Source organism: Danio rerio, chromosome 10, assembly GCF_049306965.1.
Source record: "Danio rerio strain Tuebingen ecotype United States chromosome 10, GRCz12tu, whole genome shotgun sequence".
NCBI lineage: Eukaryota > Metazoa > Chordata > Actinopteri > Cypriniformes > Danionidae > Danio > Danio rerio.
The window spans coordinates 42,082,188-42,103,525 of NC_133185.1; the positions used below are offsets into that span (position 1 = coordinate 42,082,188).

Genomic DNA, 21,338 nt, shown 5'->3' on the forward strand with positions numbered 1-21,338 from the left:
GAGCAGTTTCACTTTCTCCAGGGAGCTTATGATCGCTCGTGTGCGCATCTATATTTGAAATATCGAACTTTCTAAACTGATGATAATAACATGCAACGTTACCGTAGTCTATTTCGCACTGTCATTGACCTGCAGTTATAATCAAATCATGTTCATAGAAAAGTTAGTCATGAACATTTATACACAAGTATTTATGTGTATAAAGCATCTGTTTTGTGAGAAGTGCTTCTCACATGATATGTGAACGACCCGTGCAGCTTTACTTTGAGCGCGATTTCCTACAGTGAGAATGACGTCAACTTGTACACCACGCCCACTAAAAGGATGATAAAGGTGACCTGTACCGACCCGTACCATACCGTACTGTACCAGTCAGTGGAAACAGAAGCATGACTGTAAAGTGCCACTACTGACTCTCAGTGGACAGATGTTAAAATACACTCTTTGTAGTCAGACATTCCTTTATTCTAGTTCTCTCCTACATTTAAATATTTGTATTAGTTTAGACACTGGTAGCTTTACCTTTAGTGGCCCCGGCAGCACCGAGATGGTAAATGGCCCCTAAGATCAGCCAGACAGTCTTCAGTTCTTCAGGAGAAACTCCCAGCACTTTCATGGCAGCCTGTAGCTTGGTGAACTGCTGAGTGGCTTTCTGCTTGTCATCGAGCTACAGAAAAGGGCGTATGATATAAGGTGCACTGATAAAATAGTTATGCATTATGAAGATCTGTGTGGCTTTTCTTACCTTTGAGGGAGGATGGAGTCCAAAAGTGCTGTTCTCAGCCAAGTGATTGAAATGAAGTTCAGTCCTGAAAGGCAGACAAAGTTCCTTCAGCTGATCAGCTTTAATCTGAACAAGTTGCTGTTGTGGAGGAACATTCACTTGCATACTGTTTTAATCATTTATCTGCACAATTCTTGATATTGTTGCAGTCTGTTTAAAATATTGAACTAATCTGAAGAAATTTGAATTACTTAACGAATTAATCAGTCTCCTAAATCAGTCTCTTGAATGAATGATTCATTGACTCAGTCGGTTGTGAAGACTTCACTTGTCCCAGCTTTTGTTAGCAATTCTTTTGAACAACAAATGATTCAGTGATTACTAGAAAAAAAGTATAACTATTTTTGTTTGAGTTTCTTAAATGAATGATTCAGTTACTCACTCAAAGATTTCATTACTGGATGATTAAGAATTTTTGAACTAATAGTAATTCTCTTGAACAACAAATGATTCGGTGACCAGGAATTATCAGTGTTTTTTTCTTATAATTCTTATAAATGAATGGATCAATGTCCATTCTTCATTACTCAGTGTCATTACTTGATAAATAAACTTTTTTCTTAAACAGGTGATTCAGTTACTAGGACTTGTTTTATGACTGGATGAATCAGTATTTTTGAATTATTCTCTTAAACTATTAAATCACTTCGACTTGTTTCATACCTGTATGAATCAGTTTATTTGATCAGAAGTTTCTTGAATAAATGATTCAATAACTCAATGATTCACTTGTTTCATGGCTGGATGAATCAGTTTTTTTATCAAAAGTTTCTTGAATGAATGATTCAATGACTCAAAGATTTCACTTGTTTCATTAATTAAGCATTAATAAGCATTTCTGAACTTTTCTCTGAAGCAGATGATTCAGTTACTTAGGTTTGTTTCATTACTGAATAAATCAGCATTTTTTAACTATTCTTAGCTATTCTCTTGAACAACACATTATTCAGTGACCAGGAATTATCATTGTTTCTTGGATCAATGTCTTTCTTATAAATTTTCACTTGTTTCATTACTTGATAAATAAGCAGTTCTGAACTTTCCTCTTAAGCAGGTGATTCAGTTACTTAGGGTTGTTTCATTACTGGATGAATCAGCATTTTTTAACTATTCTTAGCTATTCTCTTGAACAACACATGATTCAGTGACCAGGAATTATCATTGTTTCTTGGATCAATGTCTCACTTAAAAATTTTCACTTGTTTAATTACTTGATAAATATGCATTTCTGAACTTTTCTCTTAAACAGGGGATCCAGTTACTAGGACTTATTTTATGCCTGGATGAATCAATGTACGATTCAATCACTTGAACTTGTTTCATTACTGGATGAATCAGCATTTTTTTAACTATTCTCTTGGACAAATGACTCAGTGGCTAGTAGGACTTGTTTCATAAGTGAATGAATCTGTGTTTTTGACACAATAATTCAATGACTCATAAAGATTTCACTTGTATCATTACTGGACGAATCAGCATTTTTTAATTATTCTCCTGAACGATTGATTCAGTGAGTTGAGATCTCTTTGAATAGAGATCTTCTAGCAAGTTCTTGTGCAGCTCTGTTTTTTAGTATGAGTATGCCAGGAAGGTGGCTGGGTAGATTCATGCAAGAAGTCTGCTTGCAATTTGCCTGCATGCTTTTGTATGTTAATAAAAGCCTTGTGCTCACTTTAGAGCTGCATCTGCTCCGGCCATCAGATAGTAAAACACATTGAAGCTTGATTCTCCTTCTGGTCGTCTGGTCACTCTGAATTTCTCCAGAAGCATGGTCTGTAGATGAGACAACAGAGATAAATATTCCAACTTTTTTTTCCTGCAATTTGATTGCAGCCATGCTGTACCCTACCTGAACAGATGCAGATGCCACCTGTCCTGCTTGGTCAAAGTCTAGAGAGACGATATGCGAGAAGCGACTGGCGTTCCCATTCATAGCCGTACTGCAGTTCCCAAAAGCCTCCAGAACTGTGTACACCGCCTGCCATTTCTCAGCTGTGGAGAGGAGACACAATGCTCTTTGAAAAACATCTAAGTTAGTGGAAAAATATTTCAAACTATGTGAATTTTAATTTTAAACTAATTTCGAGATGCGCATGTGCTCATGATTGACCCAGCTGGTCCACATTAGCTAATCATTATCCTCCAATCAAAGGATCCCAAGTCTCTATATTTATCCTCACTTACTTTCTACAACTATTTTCGTCTGGAAGAAACCCCCCTCCTCCCCTTCTTCCTCCTTTATCCAGAATGGGCGGCACGGTGGCCCAGTGACTAGCACTGTTGCCTCACAGCAAGAATACCCATAGCGTTGGGTCCTCGCTGAGCCATCTGGTATTTCTGTGCGGAGTTTGCATGTTCTCCCCGTGTCCGCGTGGGTTTCCCCCGGGTTCCCCGGTTTCCTTCCACCATCCAAATGTGCTCTATATTATAGATAAAATAAGCCTAAACCTTTTTTATAATGTCTTACTCTCAGGAAGTTCGCCTTAGCCTCAGCAGCGGGGGAGTTTGAGATCGACCTGAGCTCAATCTCCCCTCGCCCTGCAAAAGGGGGGAGCCCTGGGCTCGAGCTCTCTCCTGGGACAGCATGCCAAACAAGCTATGTATCAATCATGAGCTAAGTGTGAACTCTTGAATAAGAATGTGTTTGTAATCTATATAAACGTGAAATAAATTAAATAGAATATAAATGCAATATGAACAAACTAACCTTTAAAAAAAAATGCAAATTCTGTATGAAAAACTGTCTAAAACGTAAAAAAAAAAATTATAAATTGCTAATTTGTAAAGCAAAAATAGCTTATTAAAATAGTAATATTAATTAATATTAATTATTAATTTCATTAACAATGAATGTATTTTATGTGAATAATACTTAACCTTAAACAGACGGACAGGCTAACATGAACAAACGATTTGTAATGCATTTATTATGGTATTTATTAATCTTTGTTAATGTTAGTTAATGTTATTTAAGTTAAAATACCAGGTGTAAACCCCACCCCTTTCTCACCTGAGTACACCTTCCCACTGCTGGCTGCGATGGTGACCAGGTACTGCAGCAGGTGCTGGGTGTTGGTGGTCTTTCCGCTGCCGCTCCTGCCCAGCAGAACGATGGTCTGGTCCTGACGTGTGGTCAGCAGCTGATGATACGCTGACTGAGCGACAGCGAAGATGTGGGGAGCTGTTTCCTCTCTCCGGCAGCCCTTAAACATCTGCATCACCTGAAACCAACAAACTATGTCAATAATTTTGAGGTGAATTAAGCCTCATTCACATTCCAAACTTGGTTAGAAATTGAAATCTTTAGTGAGCGCTCCCACCTTGATTTCTGTCATGTATACAAACATAACTGAAAGGAAATAATAATAGTTTTTATAAACAGACAGCTATAGGATTTCGCTGAGGATGCCATCTTGTGGTCAGATGCATTCATGCATTCATTTCGGCGCTAACTTAGTGCATTATGAGTGTTTTCTAGCTGTTAAGTGTACATGAGTTGTACACTCATTATTGAGTTGCATTGTGGGATTATTCAAGTGCACTTCAAAACATCCACAATGGTTTTAGACACCACTTCAAATGGCTGCTCCCTCAAATAATGTTTTATTTAAGGATATAGACCGTGATTTCTGATCACTCCTAGTTTCAGTCGTCTGTTAGGTATGTTGCCAGGGGTAATATTTTATGATGATATTTACTGACAGTTGCTGCTTTTCTTGTTGCAGAAAATAAACATTGTGGAGGTAAAACAGCAAATATAAATAGAATCAGTACATAAATTAGGGCTGCTCAATATATCGTTTCAGAATTGATATCACAATGTGCGTATCTGCAATAGTCACATCACTGAATGTGCAATGTTGAGTTTATATATTGGGATTACAGTTGATCCAGAGCCACAGTTTAGAACACAGAAGCGTTGTGCAGTCATTGCAGAGTTTAACTGTAATAGAGTGAAAGTTTATCATGTGCAGGTGTTTTTAAGACTCGTGACTATGTACGCATTCAAGCACAATTGAGTTAGAAGTATTCAGGCACAAGCAATTGTGCCATTTGAAACTTTAATAACTTAATGACTTAAAACAGATCATGATTCTCCCTTGATTGTGAATAGAAACGTAACAAAAATAGCATTATTTACTGGAGGTTCTAGAAAGAATATTAATCGTTGCAACTAAATTGAATAACTTGTTTCATAAACAAGTAAATCAGTGTTTTGATCCAGTAACTTTAATTAAAATGAATTGTATTGGATTATTTATACACTCTCAGAAATAAAGGTACTGTACGCGAACTGTCCCTGGGGTGGTACCTTTTCAAAAGGTACACTTTTGTACCTAAAGGGTACAAAATTATATATTAGTACCGAAAAAATTTAAAGAGGAACACTTTTGTACTTTTTAGGAACTAATATGTTCCCTTAAGGTATTATTATAGACCTTTCAGGTACAAATTTGTACCTTTCGAAAAGGTACCACCCCAGTGGCAGTTTGAGTACCTTTATTTCTGAGAGTGTACAATAGTGTTTAACAGTGAGAGTGTTAACAGTGAGAGTGTGTTAATTTCAATGAGATTTTTCAATTTCTACAGTTAGACTACCCAGAAAAACATAAAACACTGTATATTTCCCTTTAATCTTTATTTTTTTTTATTTCATGAATCATTCACTTCCCTACAGCAGTGGCGGATTTAGGCATGGGCAATAGCCGCCCAGGGCAGCATCTTGCTGGGGGTGGCACGAGGAGACGGTGACAAGGAGAAAAAAAAACAAGCACCAGTAAAAGCTTTAAGATACAGTTAACTTCATGAAAGTATATTGATTTGGAGCATTAATCCCAGAATAAAGACGTTAGGGGCCATTCACATTTAGCGTATTTTGCATGTGCAAGCGTATTGCTCTCTATGTGCAACCGAAACAACGCTGGTGAAATCAAACTGACGCATGCACGAAGGAAACCATTTCTGCGCGCCTTACGCGTTGCTCTGCTCCTGGTGTGAATCCTGGTTGTTCACAGTCACGGCGATAAAATTCGGCCAGCAGTGGGCGGTCAACCTGTGGTCTGTGTGGGTCCTAATGCCCCAGTATAGTGACGAGGACTCTATACTGCTCAGTGATACTGTCTTTTGGATGAGACGTTAAACCGAGGTCCAACTCTCTGTGGTCATTAAAAATCCCAGGATGAAAAAAGAGTAGGGTTTTAACTTTGGCATCCTGGCCAAATCTGCCCAATGGCCTCTTTCCATCATGGCCTCCTAACCATCCCCACATCATAATTGGCTTCATCACTCTGTCTCCTCTCCACCAATCAGCTGGTGTGTGGTATGTGGTCTGGCGCAAAATGGCTGCCATTGCATCATCCATGTGGATGCTTAGATAAGGAGATTCCCCCATTGTGTAAAGCGCTTTGAGTTCTCAGAAAAGCTCTATATAATTGTAAGGAATTATTATTATTATTATTAAAAAACAAAGAAAAACTAGAAAAAGCGTGTGTTCTGTCATTGCGGCTATTTATCAGCGTCAAACACTGATCTATGTATGTTTACAGCACAGAGAACACAACCCGCTGGCGTAGGAACTAAGATAGCGTCCGTGAGCTCTACTAATGCTATCGCTTAAGAAAGTCGGTCTTCATTTGTATAAAGTTAGAAGACTACTTTGCCGCATCGCATGACATGCCCACTAATGGTTTCTAGCTCGCCATTGAAATGAATGGTCACTTGTCGCTTAAGATGTCACTCATAGTGTAAATAGGGCTTTAGAGACTCTGTGTGAAGTTCATACCTTCTCTGAGTACATGGCAGGGCTGCAGAGAGGATTGATTAGCAGCAGGTTTGGCCCAGCGTATGTGTGAATGAGGTTTCCACCATAACGCTGACGTAGAGAGTGAAGGATACTAGATTCATTGAGGTACAGGAGAGACGAGAGATCCTCCACGCGATCATATGACAGAGGATTCGCCTTAAAGACAGAATGACAGAACAGAAGATTTAAAATCACAGTGAGGTTAGTCAGAAGTTACTTCTAAATGTCATTAATTGCTAGACTGTAAAAAAAAAAAGTCTTGCTGCCTTTAATTTTTTAGTTGAATCAAAAAACTTCTAGTCATTTCAGCTTACATCAGTCAAACGTAAAACTTAACTTTAATTGAAACCTGTATAACTTATTAAAATGAGTTAAAACAACATACAAATATTTGTTGTCTGACCTTTTTCCATAAAAAATTTTTTACAGTGTAATTACAGTACATAAATAAAACTGTATTTCAAGAGTTCACACTTAGATACTGTTTGACAACTTGTTAGCAAGTTAGCAGGTTTGGCATGCTGTCCTGGGAGAGAACCCTGAGCTCGGAGATAGTTGAGCCCAGGGCTCCCGCCTAGTCCATAGAGCATGTGAGGGGAGTACGAGATCAAGGGGTTCTCGAGAGCTCCCCTGATAAAGGAGGAAAGGAGGAGAAGGAGTGGAGGGGGGTTTTCTTCGGAAAACGAAGTTAAGGGAGTAGTTCTAGCTAGGCTACTTATAGTGAGTTTGAATCTATCTGATTGGCTAACTAGTGAATGTAGATGAGTGGCCAGCTGCAGTCAATCATATCTCGTGCTGCTCTCGAAATCAGTTTGTGTAACTTCACTTAAATTACTTTGTCTGAAAAGTAACTTAATTACTTAATGAGCAATATCATTACTTCACTCAATACTAAAAATCCACATGAATGTCAACGCATAGACAATGGTAACTCTTAATTATTTAAATTTGAGTCAAACAGGAGCATTTGGTTTGGTTAAAAAAAAGAGTAAACAATATACACTCACCTGCAACTTTATTAGATACACCTTACTAGTACTGGGTTGGACCCCCTTTTGCCTTCAGAACTGCCTTAATCCTTTGTGGATAGATTCAACAAGGTACTGGAAATATTTCTCAGCTGCTGACATATAAAACGTGAATCTCCCGTTCCACATCACAAAGGTGCTCAATTGGATTGAGATCTGGTGACTGAGTACAGTGAACTCAATGTCATGTTCAAGAAACCAGTCTGAGATGATTCGCGCTTTGATGACATGGCACATTATCCTGCTGGAAGTAGCCATCAGAAGATGGGTACACTGTGGTCATAAAGGGATGGACATGGTCAGTAATAATTCTCAGGTAGGCTGTGGCATTGACACGATGCTCAATTGGTACAGTTTTGGTGAGCCTGTGTGAATTGTAGCCTCAGTTTCCTGTTCTTAATTAACAGGAGTGGCACCTGGTGTGGTCTTCTGCTGCTGTAGCCCATCCGCCTCAAGGTTGGACATGTTGTGCATTCAGGGATGCTCTTCTGCACACACTCAGTTGTAACGAGTGGTTATTTGAGTTACTGTCACCTTTCTTTCAGCTGGAACCAGTCCATTCTCCTCTGACCTCTGGCATCAACAAGGCATTTGCGCCCACAGAACTGCCGCTCACTGGATATTTTCTTTTTCGGACCATTCTCTGGTGCCTCAAACAGTAGAGATGGTTGTGCATGAAAATCCCAATAGATCAGCAGTTTCTGAAATACTCAGACCAGCCGGTCTGGCACCAACTATGCCAAGTAACTTAAATCACCTTTCTTCCCCATTCTGATGCTCGGTCTGATCTGCAGCAGATCATCTTGACCATGTCTACATCCCTAAATGCATTGAGTTGCTGCCATGTGATTGACTGACTAGAAATTTAACAAGCAGTTGGACAGGTGTACCTAATAAAGTGGCCAGTGAGTGTATGTATGAAAACACAAACTGTTTCAAATTAATAACACCATATTTCATATATACAATACGCTAACTTAAATTGTTTTCTAAGCATGTACAATTGTCTGACAAATCGAAGCTTCGTTAGTTGAAGGTTAGTATGGAAAGTATCTAAATTACATATAGATACCCTGCTTCTCCTAACTGACTTAAATAGAACCGCTGAATGTATGTATGTATAGAATTTAGAGGCAGGTATATTATAAGTAACTAATTAAATTACCTAAAAAATGAAAAGTAATCTCTTTACTTTTTAAGCAGAAAATAATTTCATTACAGTAACTAATTGCTTTATAACTAATTACACCCAACACAAATCTTACTGAGCACAATTAAACATTTGTCCATGGCTTTACATTAGGCAATCACCTTTTCCACATCATCCTCATCCACTTCCAGTAATGTCCCATCATGCTCCAGTCTGATTTTCACTTTCCCCTCTGGAAGAGATCCTGTGTCCGTCTTTAGCTGTGTAGCTATATAGACAAAATACATATTTATTTGCTTGAAATAGAATCATAGCTCATGGGAATTCGACCATAATAGGTTGTTTAATGAGCTTCAAGTCTTCACTGACCCAATGAGAAGCCATCTTTATGGACGAGCCAGACTTTCTCAGTGTTGTACCAGGCCTTCTCTGCAGCCAGCTGCTCCTCGGTCTTCACCTGCAACAGGTAGTTGAGTACAGATTTAAGAAATGCATGCAAAGATCTAAGATATAGATACAATATATGTCAAATGTGAAGCATATGCCCACATCAAAACAACTGGAGCTATGTGTAATACAAAGAAACCACACATTCAACCTGAAAATTATACTGCAGAGCAATGCACACCGTCAGGTTGAAATCTAAACAAAAGCTACTGAAATAGTAGTTCAAATTATCTGCACTAAAGAAGGAAAAAGAAAACTGGAAAAATGAAATGCCACTTGTGCACACCAAAGTAGAATTTGCTGGGAAACATGCTTCCGTTCAAATTGATAAGTTGATGAGATTCCTCTAGCATAATCTAGTAAGCTGTACACATTAGCAGAATTACACACAGGCGATGCAGTGGCCAAACCTTAGACAGACAGGCAGCTTCATGTGCAGCCTGCAGGATAGCCACAGGGTCTTCGGCTGCCTTGGCCTACATTGAGCCGGAAAACCAAGTCAGAAAAAGTGACGAATATACAAACTCTCACAGGTAAAAAAAAAACAACTGGTAAGAAGACCTGGTTTAATCAAAATTCTACTTGAACATTAGTAAAAAGTTAATGTAGACTGAAAAGGAAAGAAAGAAAGAAAGAAAGAAAGAAAGAAAGAAAGAAAGAAAGAAAGAAAGAAAGAAAGAAAGAAAGAAAGAAAGAAAGAAAGAAAGAAAGAAAGAAAGATAGAAAGATAGAAAGATAGAAAGCAGAGGTTACAGGAGGTCTTTCTGCAGAGAAGTTCTGCTCCAGATGTTTGTGATTCTCTGGGGTGGGCATCACTTGAGACCCCTATGGAGGGAATCAAATAGGATCAGTGATTCTTGAGCAGACCTGACATGGATCAGCAGTATTAAAATCTACTGGCCTACAAGTATAATGTAAAACCAGGACACAATACTATAATCAGTGAGAGATACAGTTGACATCAATGAGTCTGAATACATTCTAACTTCAGGCAAAACAAAGTCTTATTGCTGAACACTCTGTCTTTATCTCAACTCACACTGTGCATTTTTTATTCATTCATTCATTCATTCATTCATTTATTAATTTTCTTTTAGACTTGGTCCCTTTATTAATCTGGGGTTGCCACAGCGGAATGAACCACCAAGTTATCCAACATATGTTTTACACAGCGGATGCCCTTCAAGCTGCAACCCATCACTGGGAAACATCCATGCACACTCATTCACACACTTACACTACGGTCAATTTCAGCTTACCCAATTCACCTTTACCGCATTTCTTTGGATTTGTGGGGGAAACGGAAGAAACCCACACAAACACGGGGAGAACATGCAAACTCCACACAGAAATGCCAACTGACCCAGCCGAGGCTCGAACCAGTGACCTTCCTGCTGTGAGGTGAGCGTGCTACCCACTGGCACTGTGACGCCCCTGTGCAATCTTTGATAATCTTAAATGATTGTAGCTTGTCAGACTGCGCGAACAGGACTCCCATCTCACACTGTAAGATCTCAGTTGTCATAATGTCTGAATGACAATCAAGACACGCCAAACACGGACATGCAAAAAAAAACATTCTGATACTATCCGTGAAACATTCACTTTTCTGCGGTCCGAAATGAAAACTTATGGCAAACATAATCAAAATGTAGCAGTAGTAAAGTTTTGAGTTGTCGCGCTGATTGCGTCACCAGATTCAGAGCTCCTATTGGTTCTTGGTTTGACGCTTGTCGTAGCTCAGGAGTGTTTAAACTCAGTCCTGGAGGGCCAGTGTCCTGCAGAGTTTAGTTCCAACCTCAATTAGACTCACCTGGGATAGGTAATCAAGCTCTTACTAAGCTTTCTAGAAACATCCTTGCAGGTGTGTTGAGGCAAGCTGGACCTAAATTCTGCAGAACACCGGCCCACTGCCAGAACTTCCTCACAGGGAAATTTGATTGCAACGGCCTTTAAGATGCTACCGGTGAACATGTCAAACCAACAATGAAAGACCACAGATTTTACTCTAGGATTAGTCTCAGACAACCAAACCATGGCTGCAGTGGCACAGTGTAAGCAGGACTTTACTCAAATACCTTGGGGGTTGCAGGACACACACCTGTTGGTTGGTGATGGTGGAAATCTGTGACGGAAGTTTACCAGCAGGAGCTGCAGAAGGTTTTGACACTCCCTTTACCTTCACACACATACCACTAGTCACTAGGCTTATATGTGAGAAGACATTTACATTTATTCATTTAGCAGATGCTTTTGTCCAAAATTGAAGATAAAAACACACTTCAAATCACCAGAGAACAGCAATGTACAGATGCCATGGCAATTTAAAGTTAGTGTAGCAGCTTTTCCCCAAACTTGTGAGATGGAAACCAACAGATACAAGTTGTCCGCAATTGACATGATCAGTGCAAATGCAATGTTAGTCTGATATATAACCTACGCCTTAACCCAACAACTTTGCTGTTAAAACCAGAGATGTTGTGCCTTCAAAAATGTCACTTTCTCATCAGTTGTCATGCTGAATTATCGTAGCAATCCTCTGGTTTGATAGATAGCACTTCAATCCACTCCAAAGAGTTAAAGTAGTAGAGAAGTCAGAAGCCTTTATGCAAACAGTGAGAGATTAGTTCTGCAGTAAGACTGGGCTGCTGAGCAATTTCATGCGTTACAAAAGCATTCAGAAAGACATGCAGTCTGTACCTCCGGCTTTCGTACAGCGGCCATCCGGGACGCAGGAATAAACCCTGTGGGAGGTGCTAGTGGATCAACTTTAGGCTTGGGTATAAATCCTGGCACTGATGGAAACGGGTCTCGCTTCGGAGGGGGAAGAAATCCTGCTGGAGGTGCTAAAGGATCAGGTTTGGGCACAGATTGAGTGGAAAGGTTTGCTTTAGAAGCAGGATTAAATCCTGAGGGTGGTGTAGGATGATCAGGATTGGGTGTAGGTTGAGTGGAAGAGTTTGGTTTTGGGATGAAACCAGCAGGTGGAGCCAATGGATTGGGTTTGGCAGCTGGAATGAATCCAGCTGGAGGGGTTAGAGGATTCTGCTTAGGAGGTAAAAAGCCTACAGGAGGTGCAAGAGGGTCTGCTTTAGGAGGTGGACTGGTTGCTGGGACAGACAGCTGGGGTTCCTCTGTGGGTGTCTCACTTTCCCCAGTCCTTTCTTGGCTTTCCTCCTGAGTTTCTTTGCGTTCGGTAGCTCTCGAGCGGGAGCGATGTTCCTTACTTCTTGCACGCCCCATTAGGCTGGTCAACCCGAAAGCAAGGGCATCTCCATCCACCGAGCTGCTGGCTTGCAGGGGCCGGCTAGTTTTGGGAACTGAAGTAGCTGTTGACTGTTTTTCCTCTGACCCTGTTTTATTCGCCAGATTGAGTCCTCTTCTTGCCAGCGTATCTGATTCCATGCTGCCTTGTCTTCCATTAATGGACCCACTGCTCCTCTGATCTATATTCATTGGCCGCTCTGGATTCAGCGGTGTTGATGGTTCCCCTCGCTGTCGCTCAGTTGGACCACTTACCGATGGTGTTGTCTGGGGTTGACTCGTGTTGTTCTCGCTCTCTGACTGTTCATACAACCCAAAACACACATGTACAGGTCAAAACAAAGTAAACATGCGCTAGCTGCTGGAACAAAAATATAAGAGTTCACATCACTCCTAACCTACAATAATACAAGGTTTACAAAAGCTTTGGTAAAATTCCACAAGCAACAACCTTCCAAAGTTTCCTGAATTTCCCAAAAGGTGTCAGACGGGTTTCTGTTCTAAAGATCAGAAGCTCTTCACTCTCTCCAGCACAGCAGCACTACTGAGTTCATCTGAAAAACACTTTGATTTGCTTTCTTCCACATGGCCAGGCACTTTGCAGTTCTTTTCTCAGCACAGTTAGACAGGTTAACTGACAAACCCAGTAATTAAGGTCACTGCAGCGCAGCGCTGGCTCACAGCCCTGAAACACAACTCTACTGGATCAACCGCATGGACTTTTTGTACTCTCTCACACCATGCACAATTCAGAACCTTAAGTATTCCAAAGACCTCATAATCATTTCACACTTTAAAATGACAGTTTATAGTGCACATTTATTCTTAAGGTACTAAGAATGAGCTCTTATATGCAGACAGACCTTCATGTCTATCCTGAAGGTGATGATACTGGTGCTCTTCCAGCTGTGCACGCTGTTCTGCGGGATGCTGAAAGCAACAGCAGCACTCTGAGAGTGCCGGACAGGCCCCCAGTCCGATACCTCCATGATGACTTGCAACCCTCTCACACATTTGCTTCAGGCACATTCTTAGCTCAGCATCCTTCTCCTGCTCCTTCCCTCTCTTTCTTCCTCTACACTACAGCAGTGATTGGAGGACGAAAAGAGGCAGGGTGTAATGTCAGCAGGCTCCACCCACTAGAGTAGAGCAGCAGGACAGTGCCAAACAAACACCAACATACTATACCATCACTCTGACATAAACATGAACACTACAGTACGTTAACAACTGAACATTTGAGCATTCAGCACAAGTTCTGGAAGCCACTTTGTTTTGCCAATACCTATTAAAATGCCACCTTTCAATCAATACTACTCCACAAATTCCTCTGGATTAAATAGGTGAAGAAATAGAAAGAAGAAATAGATGAACTACATACACACTAGGGCTGTGCAACATGACAATATATATATTGTGTGGACAAAATAAAAAGCCGTTAATTTTATATTATGTATATTTATATTGTGGTGTCACAAAATACATTGTTTACTTACTTTCATAATTTATAAAAGAGTACTACACACCATTACTGTGATTCAGGCAGCATTGTGAGAAAGTTACAAACTTAAAAAGTATAATGTTTACATTTAGCATTTTATTTAGCTTTTTTTTTTTTTTTTTATGTTGGACCTGACTAGGCATGGGCCGGATTCAGATTCTGACGGTATGATAACCTTGGATAAAAATATCACGGTTCCATGGTATCATGGTATTGTGCTCACTGCTCTAAAATATGTTGTTTTTAAAAGTCTAGGTAAAAAAAACAACCACTTATTTCCCTTGAACACAATATATTTTATTTTTTGAAAGATTTATGATTTTTTTGAGCAGTAAACATGTCAGGCTAAATAATTTAAATGGATCCATAGCGGCATCCCAAATCGCATACTTATGCACTATTTAGGCCGCATACTTACTACTTATGCCATTTTGTAGTATAAATAGTGTAAGTAGTGTGTTCACACTGAAAACTCTAAAAATCATAAGTGCACTTTAATTTCCCAGATGATGCACTCATTCAGACGGTAAAATGAAGTGTGTAATGAAGGGCCCTTCACGCACTCAACGACCGCAGGTTAGCTTACGTAGCGGAAGGGGCGGAGCTATCGGCCGCACATGTTGGATAACTTTTTTTTTTTTGGATGGTGAAAGCAAAATTCTTCTACGAGAGTGATTATAGCGCCTCCCGATGGTGAATGTGGCAATACTCACGGCAGGTATTATTTGATAATTCGGTCGTTTATTTCACTGATTTGGCAACCGTCAAACGTCATTAGGGAAACGGTTTGAATTTCCGCTTAATAAAAAAAACAATAGTGTGCCATTTGGGACGACAGTACATACATATACTATGCTGTTGAGTGTGTAAGTGCATAAGTACATAGTGCATGAGTGCATAGTGTATAGTGTGCCATTTGGGACGCAGCTCTTGACTTGACTGCTGTCTATGTTAGTTTCAAAAACACAGATTTCTTTACAATTTAAAATGGCATCTTTGGATATTTTCTGCTGGAGATACTGTTGTCCTAAAAAAAATTAAATAAATGTAAATTAAAAACTTACACATACCTTAGGAACAGTATTACAGAAAATTTTGGCAGTTTTAAAACCTTGACTTTTCCCAAACCGCCGTATACCCTAAAAACAGTTTTTCTCCCATGCTTAGACCTGACATCCTTTGTTTTTTTGTTTTTTTTTATCAAACATTGCCCTGATGTTCTAAATAAAGTTAAATGTGATCAAATGTGATCCAGAAAATACTTTAAAATGTAAAAAAAAAAAATGAATAGAACTTTTCATCATGTGAAACAGAAATATTTTCAATTTGGATAGAAACCCCATAAATGACTAGTTAGACAGTTGCGCATAATATATAGTGAAAGATTAATTTATACGTGGGACTCACTGTATCGCAAATAAAGAGATAAACAAATGTTTTAAGGAATTTTACTCAAAGCTATACACCTCAGACACGGAGTTGGACTCACAAACAATGGAATCATTTCTACATAAATGTAATCTCCCCGAGTTATCTTCAGAGAACCGGGCATCTCTTAATAAAGACTTTGCTTTAGAGCAGGGGTGTCCAAACACAGTCCTTGAGGGCCGGTGTCCTGCATATTTTAGTTCCAAGCCCAATTAAACACACCTGACCCAGGTAATCAAGCTCTTTCTAGGTATACTAGAAACTTTCAGGAAGGTGTGTTGAAAGAAGTTTGAGCAAAACTATGCAGGACACTGGCCCTCCAGGACCGAGTTTAGACACCCCTGCTTTAGAGGAATTAAAGATCACAATAAATACTTTAAAAATCGGTAAAACTCCCGGTCCTAATGGGCTGCCAGCTGAACTATATAAAAAAATTCAGCCACATACTTGTTTGTTTAAGGCTTTTTTCAGCAACTGTAAATAACTGGACTACCACCAACTTTTTCTGAGGCTATTATTACAGCAATTCTTAAAAAAGGTAAAAATCCTAAAGAAGCCGAGGCGTACAGACCCTTCCTAAGATCCATCTCCCTTCTCATTGTTGATAAAAAATATTATCTAAAACACTTGCTAATAGACTCGGTATATTAATTCATAAATTTGTTAATGTACAGTTGAAGTCAGAATTATTATCCCCCTGAATTACCCCCCCCCCCTGTTTATTTTTTTCCACAATTTTTGTTTAACAAATAGATTTTTTTCAACACATTTCTAAACATAATAGTTTTAATAGCTCATCTCTAATAACTGATTTATTTTATCTTTGCCATGATGACGGTAAATAATATTCGACTAGATATTTTTCAAGACACTTCTGTACAGCTTAAAGTGACATTTAAAGGCTTAACTAGGTTAATTAGGGTAACTAGGCAGGTTAGAGTAAACTAGGCAAGTTATTTGAGTGGAGTGAGGTTACTTGTTTGCTTTCCTTGATTTGGGAGATGAGTTTATAACTTGGATAAGAATTTTGTTCAGTAGTCCATTAGCATGCGTTTTAATAAATAGAACAATTTCAGACTCTTTTTTACCTTAAACTGCTTTTAGATATTCTTGATCTACACGTAGATTCTGATGCAGCGCTTATTATATTAGAGCATTCTGACAAATTCACTAAGCTGTGCATAACAGAGATTTCATACATATTGTTTGATAACAGCAAAAAAGCTACTATTATTGCACTGGAAAAATGTTAATCATCCAACTGCTAAACTATAGCTTTATGAATTGATATCTACTTTGCACTTGGAATGAACCAGATGTCTTTTAAAAGGCAACATTGGACAATTTCACAAGATTTAGGGCCCTTTCTTCTGTCTCTTAATGGGGAATTATTTTCCCCAAAGCAACATATTATAACTAAAAAGTAGTTTTGATTATGGCTGTATTGTATACTTATAGACTGGGGTTGGGGTGTTTATTATTTTGGGATGAAAATTAATCCCGGAATTTGTGAAATAAACTATTAATGAACTGAATTTACATACTGTAAATGGTACTGTATCGTGATATCAGGATATGACTGATGAGATGTTTGTCATATCGCCCAGCCCTATTTCAAACAATTCAATTGTTAGTTAGTTTAGTTCAGTTCAGTGTGGTTTAATTTTCACTCCTAAAAGTCTAAACACTGAAGAGCAAATCCATCGATTTGCAGCTTCACAAGTCCCAAAACTAAGCAAGCCAGTGGTGACAGAAATTACAGACAAAGTACAGCAATTACAGAGCAAATGCAAGGCCGGAAGCCAACAGCTTTCGTAAAAGATAAAGGCTTTTCAAAACAAACCCCATCTTTAGCAACTCCCGATGATATATGTGAAGTAAACACACAAGGATGTGTTTTCAAGTGAACCCCAGCCACAATAACAAATGCTGAGTGCTAAGAGATGTGAGCTCATCTGATTTCTGAACAGGCAACCTTCTGAACTCAGAGTCATGCAGTAATGAAGATGCCGCTTAAACACTTACACTCGAGCCTTTAGCACCCGGTACGTTTTCATCTTTCACCTGAAGTGAGGAAGATGAACACAGTGGTAAAGTTAATATTGTTCTGGATGTAGCATATAACCATATTTTCTCTCTCTTAACCCAATCTACACTTTGTTGACTCATAGATTCTCATAGAGATGTAGTTCAGATATTATTTCTCTGTGAGAATAAAGCTTAACATCTGCCTTTTTTCAGCTACAGTGGGGAAAATAAGTATTGAGCATATCATGTTTTTTTTTCCTGGGAATAATATTTCTAAAGGAGCTGTTGATATGAGATTGAACCAGATTTTGGTAAAAAAAACAAAAAAAAAAACATTTTAAGTGATAACAATTGTATGACACAAGAAAAAAATACTGAAATGTGTTTAATACTCATGACTTTTTGGTGGTGGCAACTTAAAGACACCTCTCAGATGAAGAATGAAGTCACATGGAATGCTCAGGTGTGATTTTTATCACAGACTTCAACAGAGTGTAAAAATCTTCATGGTTCTGTGGGTCTCTTGTCAAATTTATTTTGTATTTTCTATTGGTCAAGTGATTGGCTAGGCCATTCCACAGCTTGTTTTTTTCTCTAAAGCATTTGAGAGTTTCCTTGACTGTGTTTTGGATCATTGTCTTGCTGAAATGTCCATCCTGATTTCATCTCCATCCTCCTGCTAATGTAGATGTTGGACTGAAGCAGCTGATATTCATTTTCACTGAGGAAGGGCAGAGGGTTGCTGAAGAACTACTGAGAGATTTCAGTTGCTGTCTGGGCTTTCACTGCCTTTTTACACCTCCCTTTCTTCATGTGTTCAATACTTTTCTTTGCGTCATATTATTTTTATTACACATAACTTCACTTGTAAACTAATTAGATTTGTTTTCATTGCATGTATGGATTTCTTTGGTTGGTACTAACATCCGCAGAAAATTTCAAGTCAATGGCACCTTATGTTGTTGAGAAAAATAGTGATGTGCTCAATACTTATTTTCCAAGCTGTACTAAAAACTAAGCTCTCAAATACACAGCAGACCAACGCTAACTAGAAAATTAAAGGGATAGTTCACTCAAAACTGAAAATTCTGTTATCGTTTACTCACCCTTTTCCTCTTTCAATCCTGTTTGACGTTCTTCTGTTTAGAAGAACTTCACTTTAGAAGCACTTTAGCAACAAGACCAGCAGCGTGTAAGTACATTTAGACTTGTTTTCAGTGTTTGTGTATGGTTCTAGCTGTTATCAGCTGTTTGTGATCCCCTCCCCTCCCCCCTTCGATTTATATAGCGCTTTTACAATGTAGATTGTGTCAAAGCAGCTTCACATAAATGGTCATAGTAACTGGATCAGGGTAGTTCAGTTTTTAGTGTTTAAGTTCAGTTCAGTTTAGCTCAGTTCAGTGTGGTTTGAAGGCATTACTAAGAGTCCAAACACTGAAGAGCAAATCTGTCGATGAAATCCATTTAGACTTGTTTTCAGCTGTTTGTGTGTGGTTCTAGGACATTTAAACTTGTTTTCAGTTGTCTGTGTTTGCTACTAGAAAGTTTACTCACTGTTTTCTAGGTTACTGTAAGAGCTTGTGTGTCGATCGCGGACGGTTTCGCGCCCCCCGCCTCAGTTTCTGGTGTTTTTACTCTCGAGGCATGTCCAAGCGCCAGGTAAAGAGTATATTCAGCATAGTAGGTTGAATTAGAAGGAGAAGCACTTTAGCAACAAGACCAGCCGCAAAAAATAAAAATAAAAGTAAATAAATAAATAAATTACTAATGTTTTGCTTCTTACACTTTACATACCTGAAACTTGCCTACAGCACTTATTCATTGTTTCTCTTATAGTTGTAGAAATTGCTTCCTTGTCCTCATTTGTAAGTCGCTTTGGATAAAAGCGTCTGCTTAATGACTAAATGTAAATGTAACACATAAGAAAAGTGTTTAAAATAGTGTAGAATTTTTGAAAAAAGCTGGAAAGCACTGACTTCCATAGTATTTGTGGAAAGTCGATGGAAAGTTTTCAGCTTTCTTCAGAATATCTTCTTTAGTGGTGAAGTTTGAAACCACTTGAGGGAGAATAAATAGTGGGTCTTTTCGTTTTTGGGTAAACTATCCCTTTAAGTTCTTAAGGACTCTTTTAAGACAAAGCAGGAGTTTTCAAGGTAATAGGAACTGGTTTGATTTCACCTGTCCTGCACACACGATAAGTTCATGAGCAAACAGCATGAAACTGTACTTCCCTTTTTCTCCCAAAATGAGAAACGAGACGAGAAGGCCATGGAGAAACCAACAGTTCAGGATAGGGCAGGAGAAGAAAGGAAAGGGGAACAGAGGAGGGCTGGATCCGGGAAGGGGAATAATTCAAGATCAGTGACAGTGAGGGTAGTTTTCTCAGGTGAAGTTTTGGGGGTACTAGGACCCTGTGGTGAACGGGTAAAATGTGTAGCTACAAAAGAAGAGAGATGGATAAGCATCAAAAGATTAAGCAGAATCATTAACATAGACTTACAGCATAACACTCGCTTAGCCAAACAAAAACGCGATCAGTTATCGTCTTTACATTGCCAATTTGGAACTTGTCAACCTAAAAATGACAATTCTGTTATTGTTTATGTGTTTGTCAGTCTCATGATGTTCAAAACTCATGATTTTTATTGTATTATGTTTTATCCTTGTTCTTTCTTCATTTTTAAGTATATGAATGACAACTTGAGCTGTCTCTAAAATGACAAGAGAAATTAGTTTTGATGATTCATGCAATATTCCAAGCCTCCTGAAAATCCAAGTTGTTATTTAAGTAAATGATGACAGAAGTACAAAAATAGATCCAAATAGAGTCCATGTGAATCAAACTCTTCACTAACTAAAAAAAATAATGCAAACTAGTAACACAGAAACTAGCCAGTCTGAAAGTGAAGGTGCAGTTTCAGGCAACAGCACTGAGCTTTCATGATACACCAGAACATTGACTATAAATAGAGCACATGAGAAGAGGCCACAATTTTAAGTAACAAGCACACACACAGGCTGTCCGACAAGCTTTAAATCTTGATTCTTATACCTGTCACACAGAAAGTAGACGCACTGTATTGCCTCTGTTAGGTTAAGCAGGTGATCAAGTAGAGATCCATGAGCAGACGTCTTGAGTGGAGTTCAACGTGGGACAGGACATTACGACAGAGACGTCGAGCATGGGTTTAGCATCGAGAGGGGAGGGGATAGCAGCTGTTGCAGGGCACCAGAGATATAAATAACCATGTAGACCCCAGAAACTCCCTGGCCACACATACAGAGACACATATGTAAACATAAACATAACAAACTGGATTCAATCAGCTTAACTGTTCTTTCAGAAAATCCAGGCAAACTCAATTCACAAACTTATTCAACCAAGACGACATGTTCAAATCCTACCACAAGAGGGCGACAACATGTGCATATTAAAACACTGCTCTTCCTCGTAGATCCACCAGAGGGAGATGTTGTGCACACTTCACAATGAGCTCATAACTTTTGGCCTGAGTTAACTAGCATTTGAGCAAACCTCCAACACTAAGTATTATAAGCTTTGCTAGGTAACTATCCAGACACTGTCCCATGATATCTAGGGATACCTTTTCACCACTGAAACACCCCACAGAGACATTTAATACATGCTAGAAATCTCTTTAGCACTACATCTTGGTATGAAGTGATGAAGCTAAGCTATTTTCGATAGCAGCTGGAAACTAAACATTACAGGTAACAGGTCATGCTGTTAAATGCATCAAACAAACTTTACAGAGCTCCAATGAGAATACATGATTGGTCAAGCTGTGCTGTGCTATAAAGTTGAAGAATGCCATTGTTATATTTTAGTACTTCTCTCAAATAAACCAATACTAGAAACTTTCAAGTGTTTTTTGAGTAGATAT

General features: G+C 38.9%; 1 protein-coding gene across 20 annotated transcripts in view; it reads right to left on the reverse strand.

Moving 5' to 3' along the window:
• The window catches only part of myo18aa (myosin XVIIIAa), a 122,287-nt gene that overhangs the window by 68,578 nt on the left and 32,371 nt on the right, over positions 1 to 21,338 (reverse strand). For 5 of the 20 annotated variants that reach the window (XM_073915088.1, XM_073915081.1, XM_073915086.1 and 2 more), the window contains exons 4-11: positions 9,135 to 9,222; positions 8,927 to 9,033; positions 6,567 to 6,743; positions 3,795 to 4,005; positions 2,634 to 2,776; positions 2,457 to 2,557; positions 746 to 809; positions 523 to 667 (exon numbers count right to left, since the gene is read on the reverse strand). In XM_073915088.1, the coding sequence (XP_073771189.1) occupies positions 523 to 667; positions 746 to 809; positions 2,457 to 2,557; positions 2,634 to 2,776; positions 3,795 to 4,005; positions 6,567 to 6,743; positions 8,927 to 9,033; positions 9,135 to 9,222 (1,036 nt within the window). Of the gene's footprint in view, positions 1 to 522; positions 668 to 745; positions 810 to 2,456; positions 2,558 to 2,633; positions 2,777 to 3,794; positions 4,006 to 6,566; positions 6,744 to 8,926; positions 9,034 to 9,134; positions 9,223 to 9,622; positions 9,689 to 9,965; positions 10,038 to 11,313; positions 11,392 to 11,912; positions 12,777 to 13,339; positions 15,237 to 17,430; positions 19,172 to 20,485; positions 20,618 to 21,338 lie in introns of those variants that run through there. The other 15 variants (XM_073915093.1, XM_073915082.1, XM_073915092.1 and 12 more) reach the window with 7 other exon arrangements.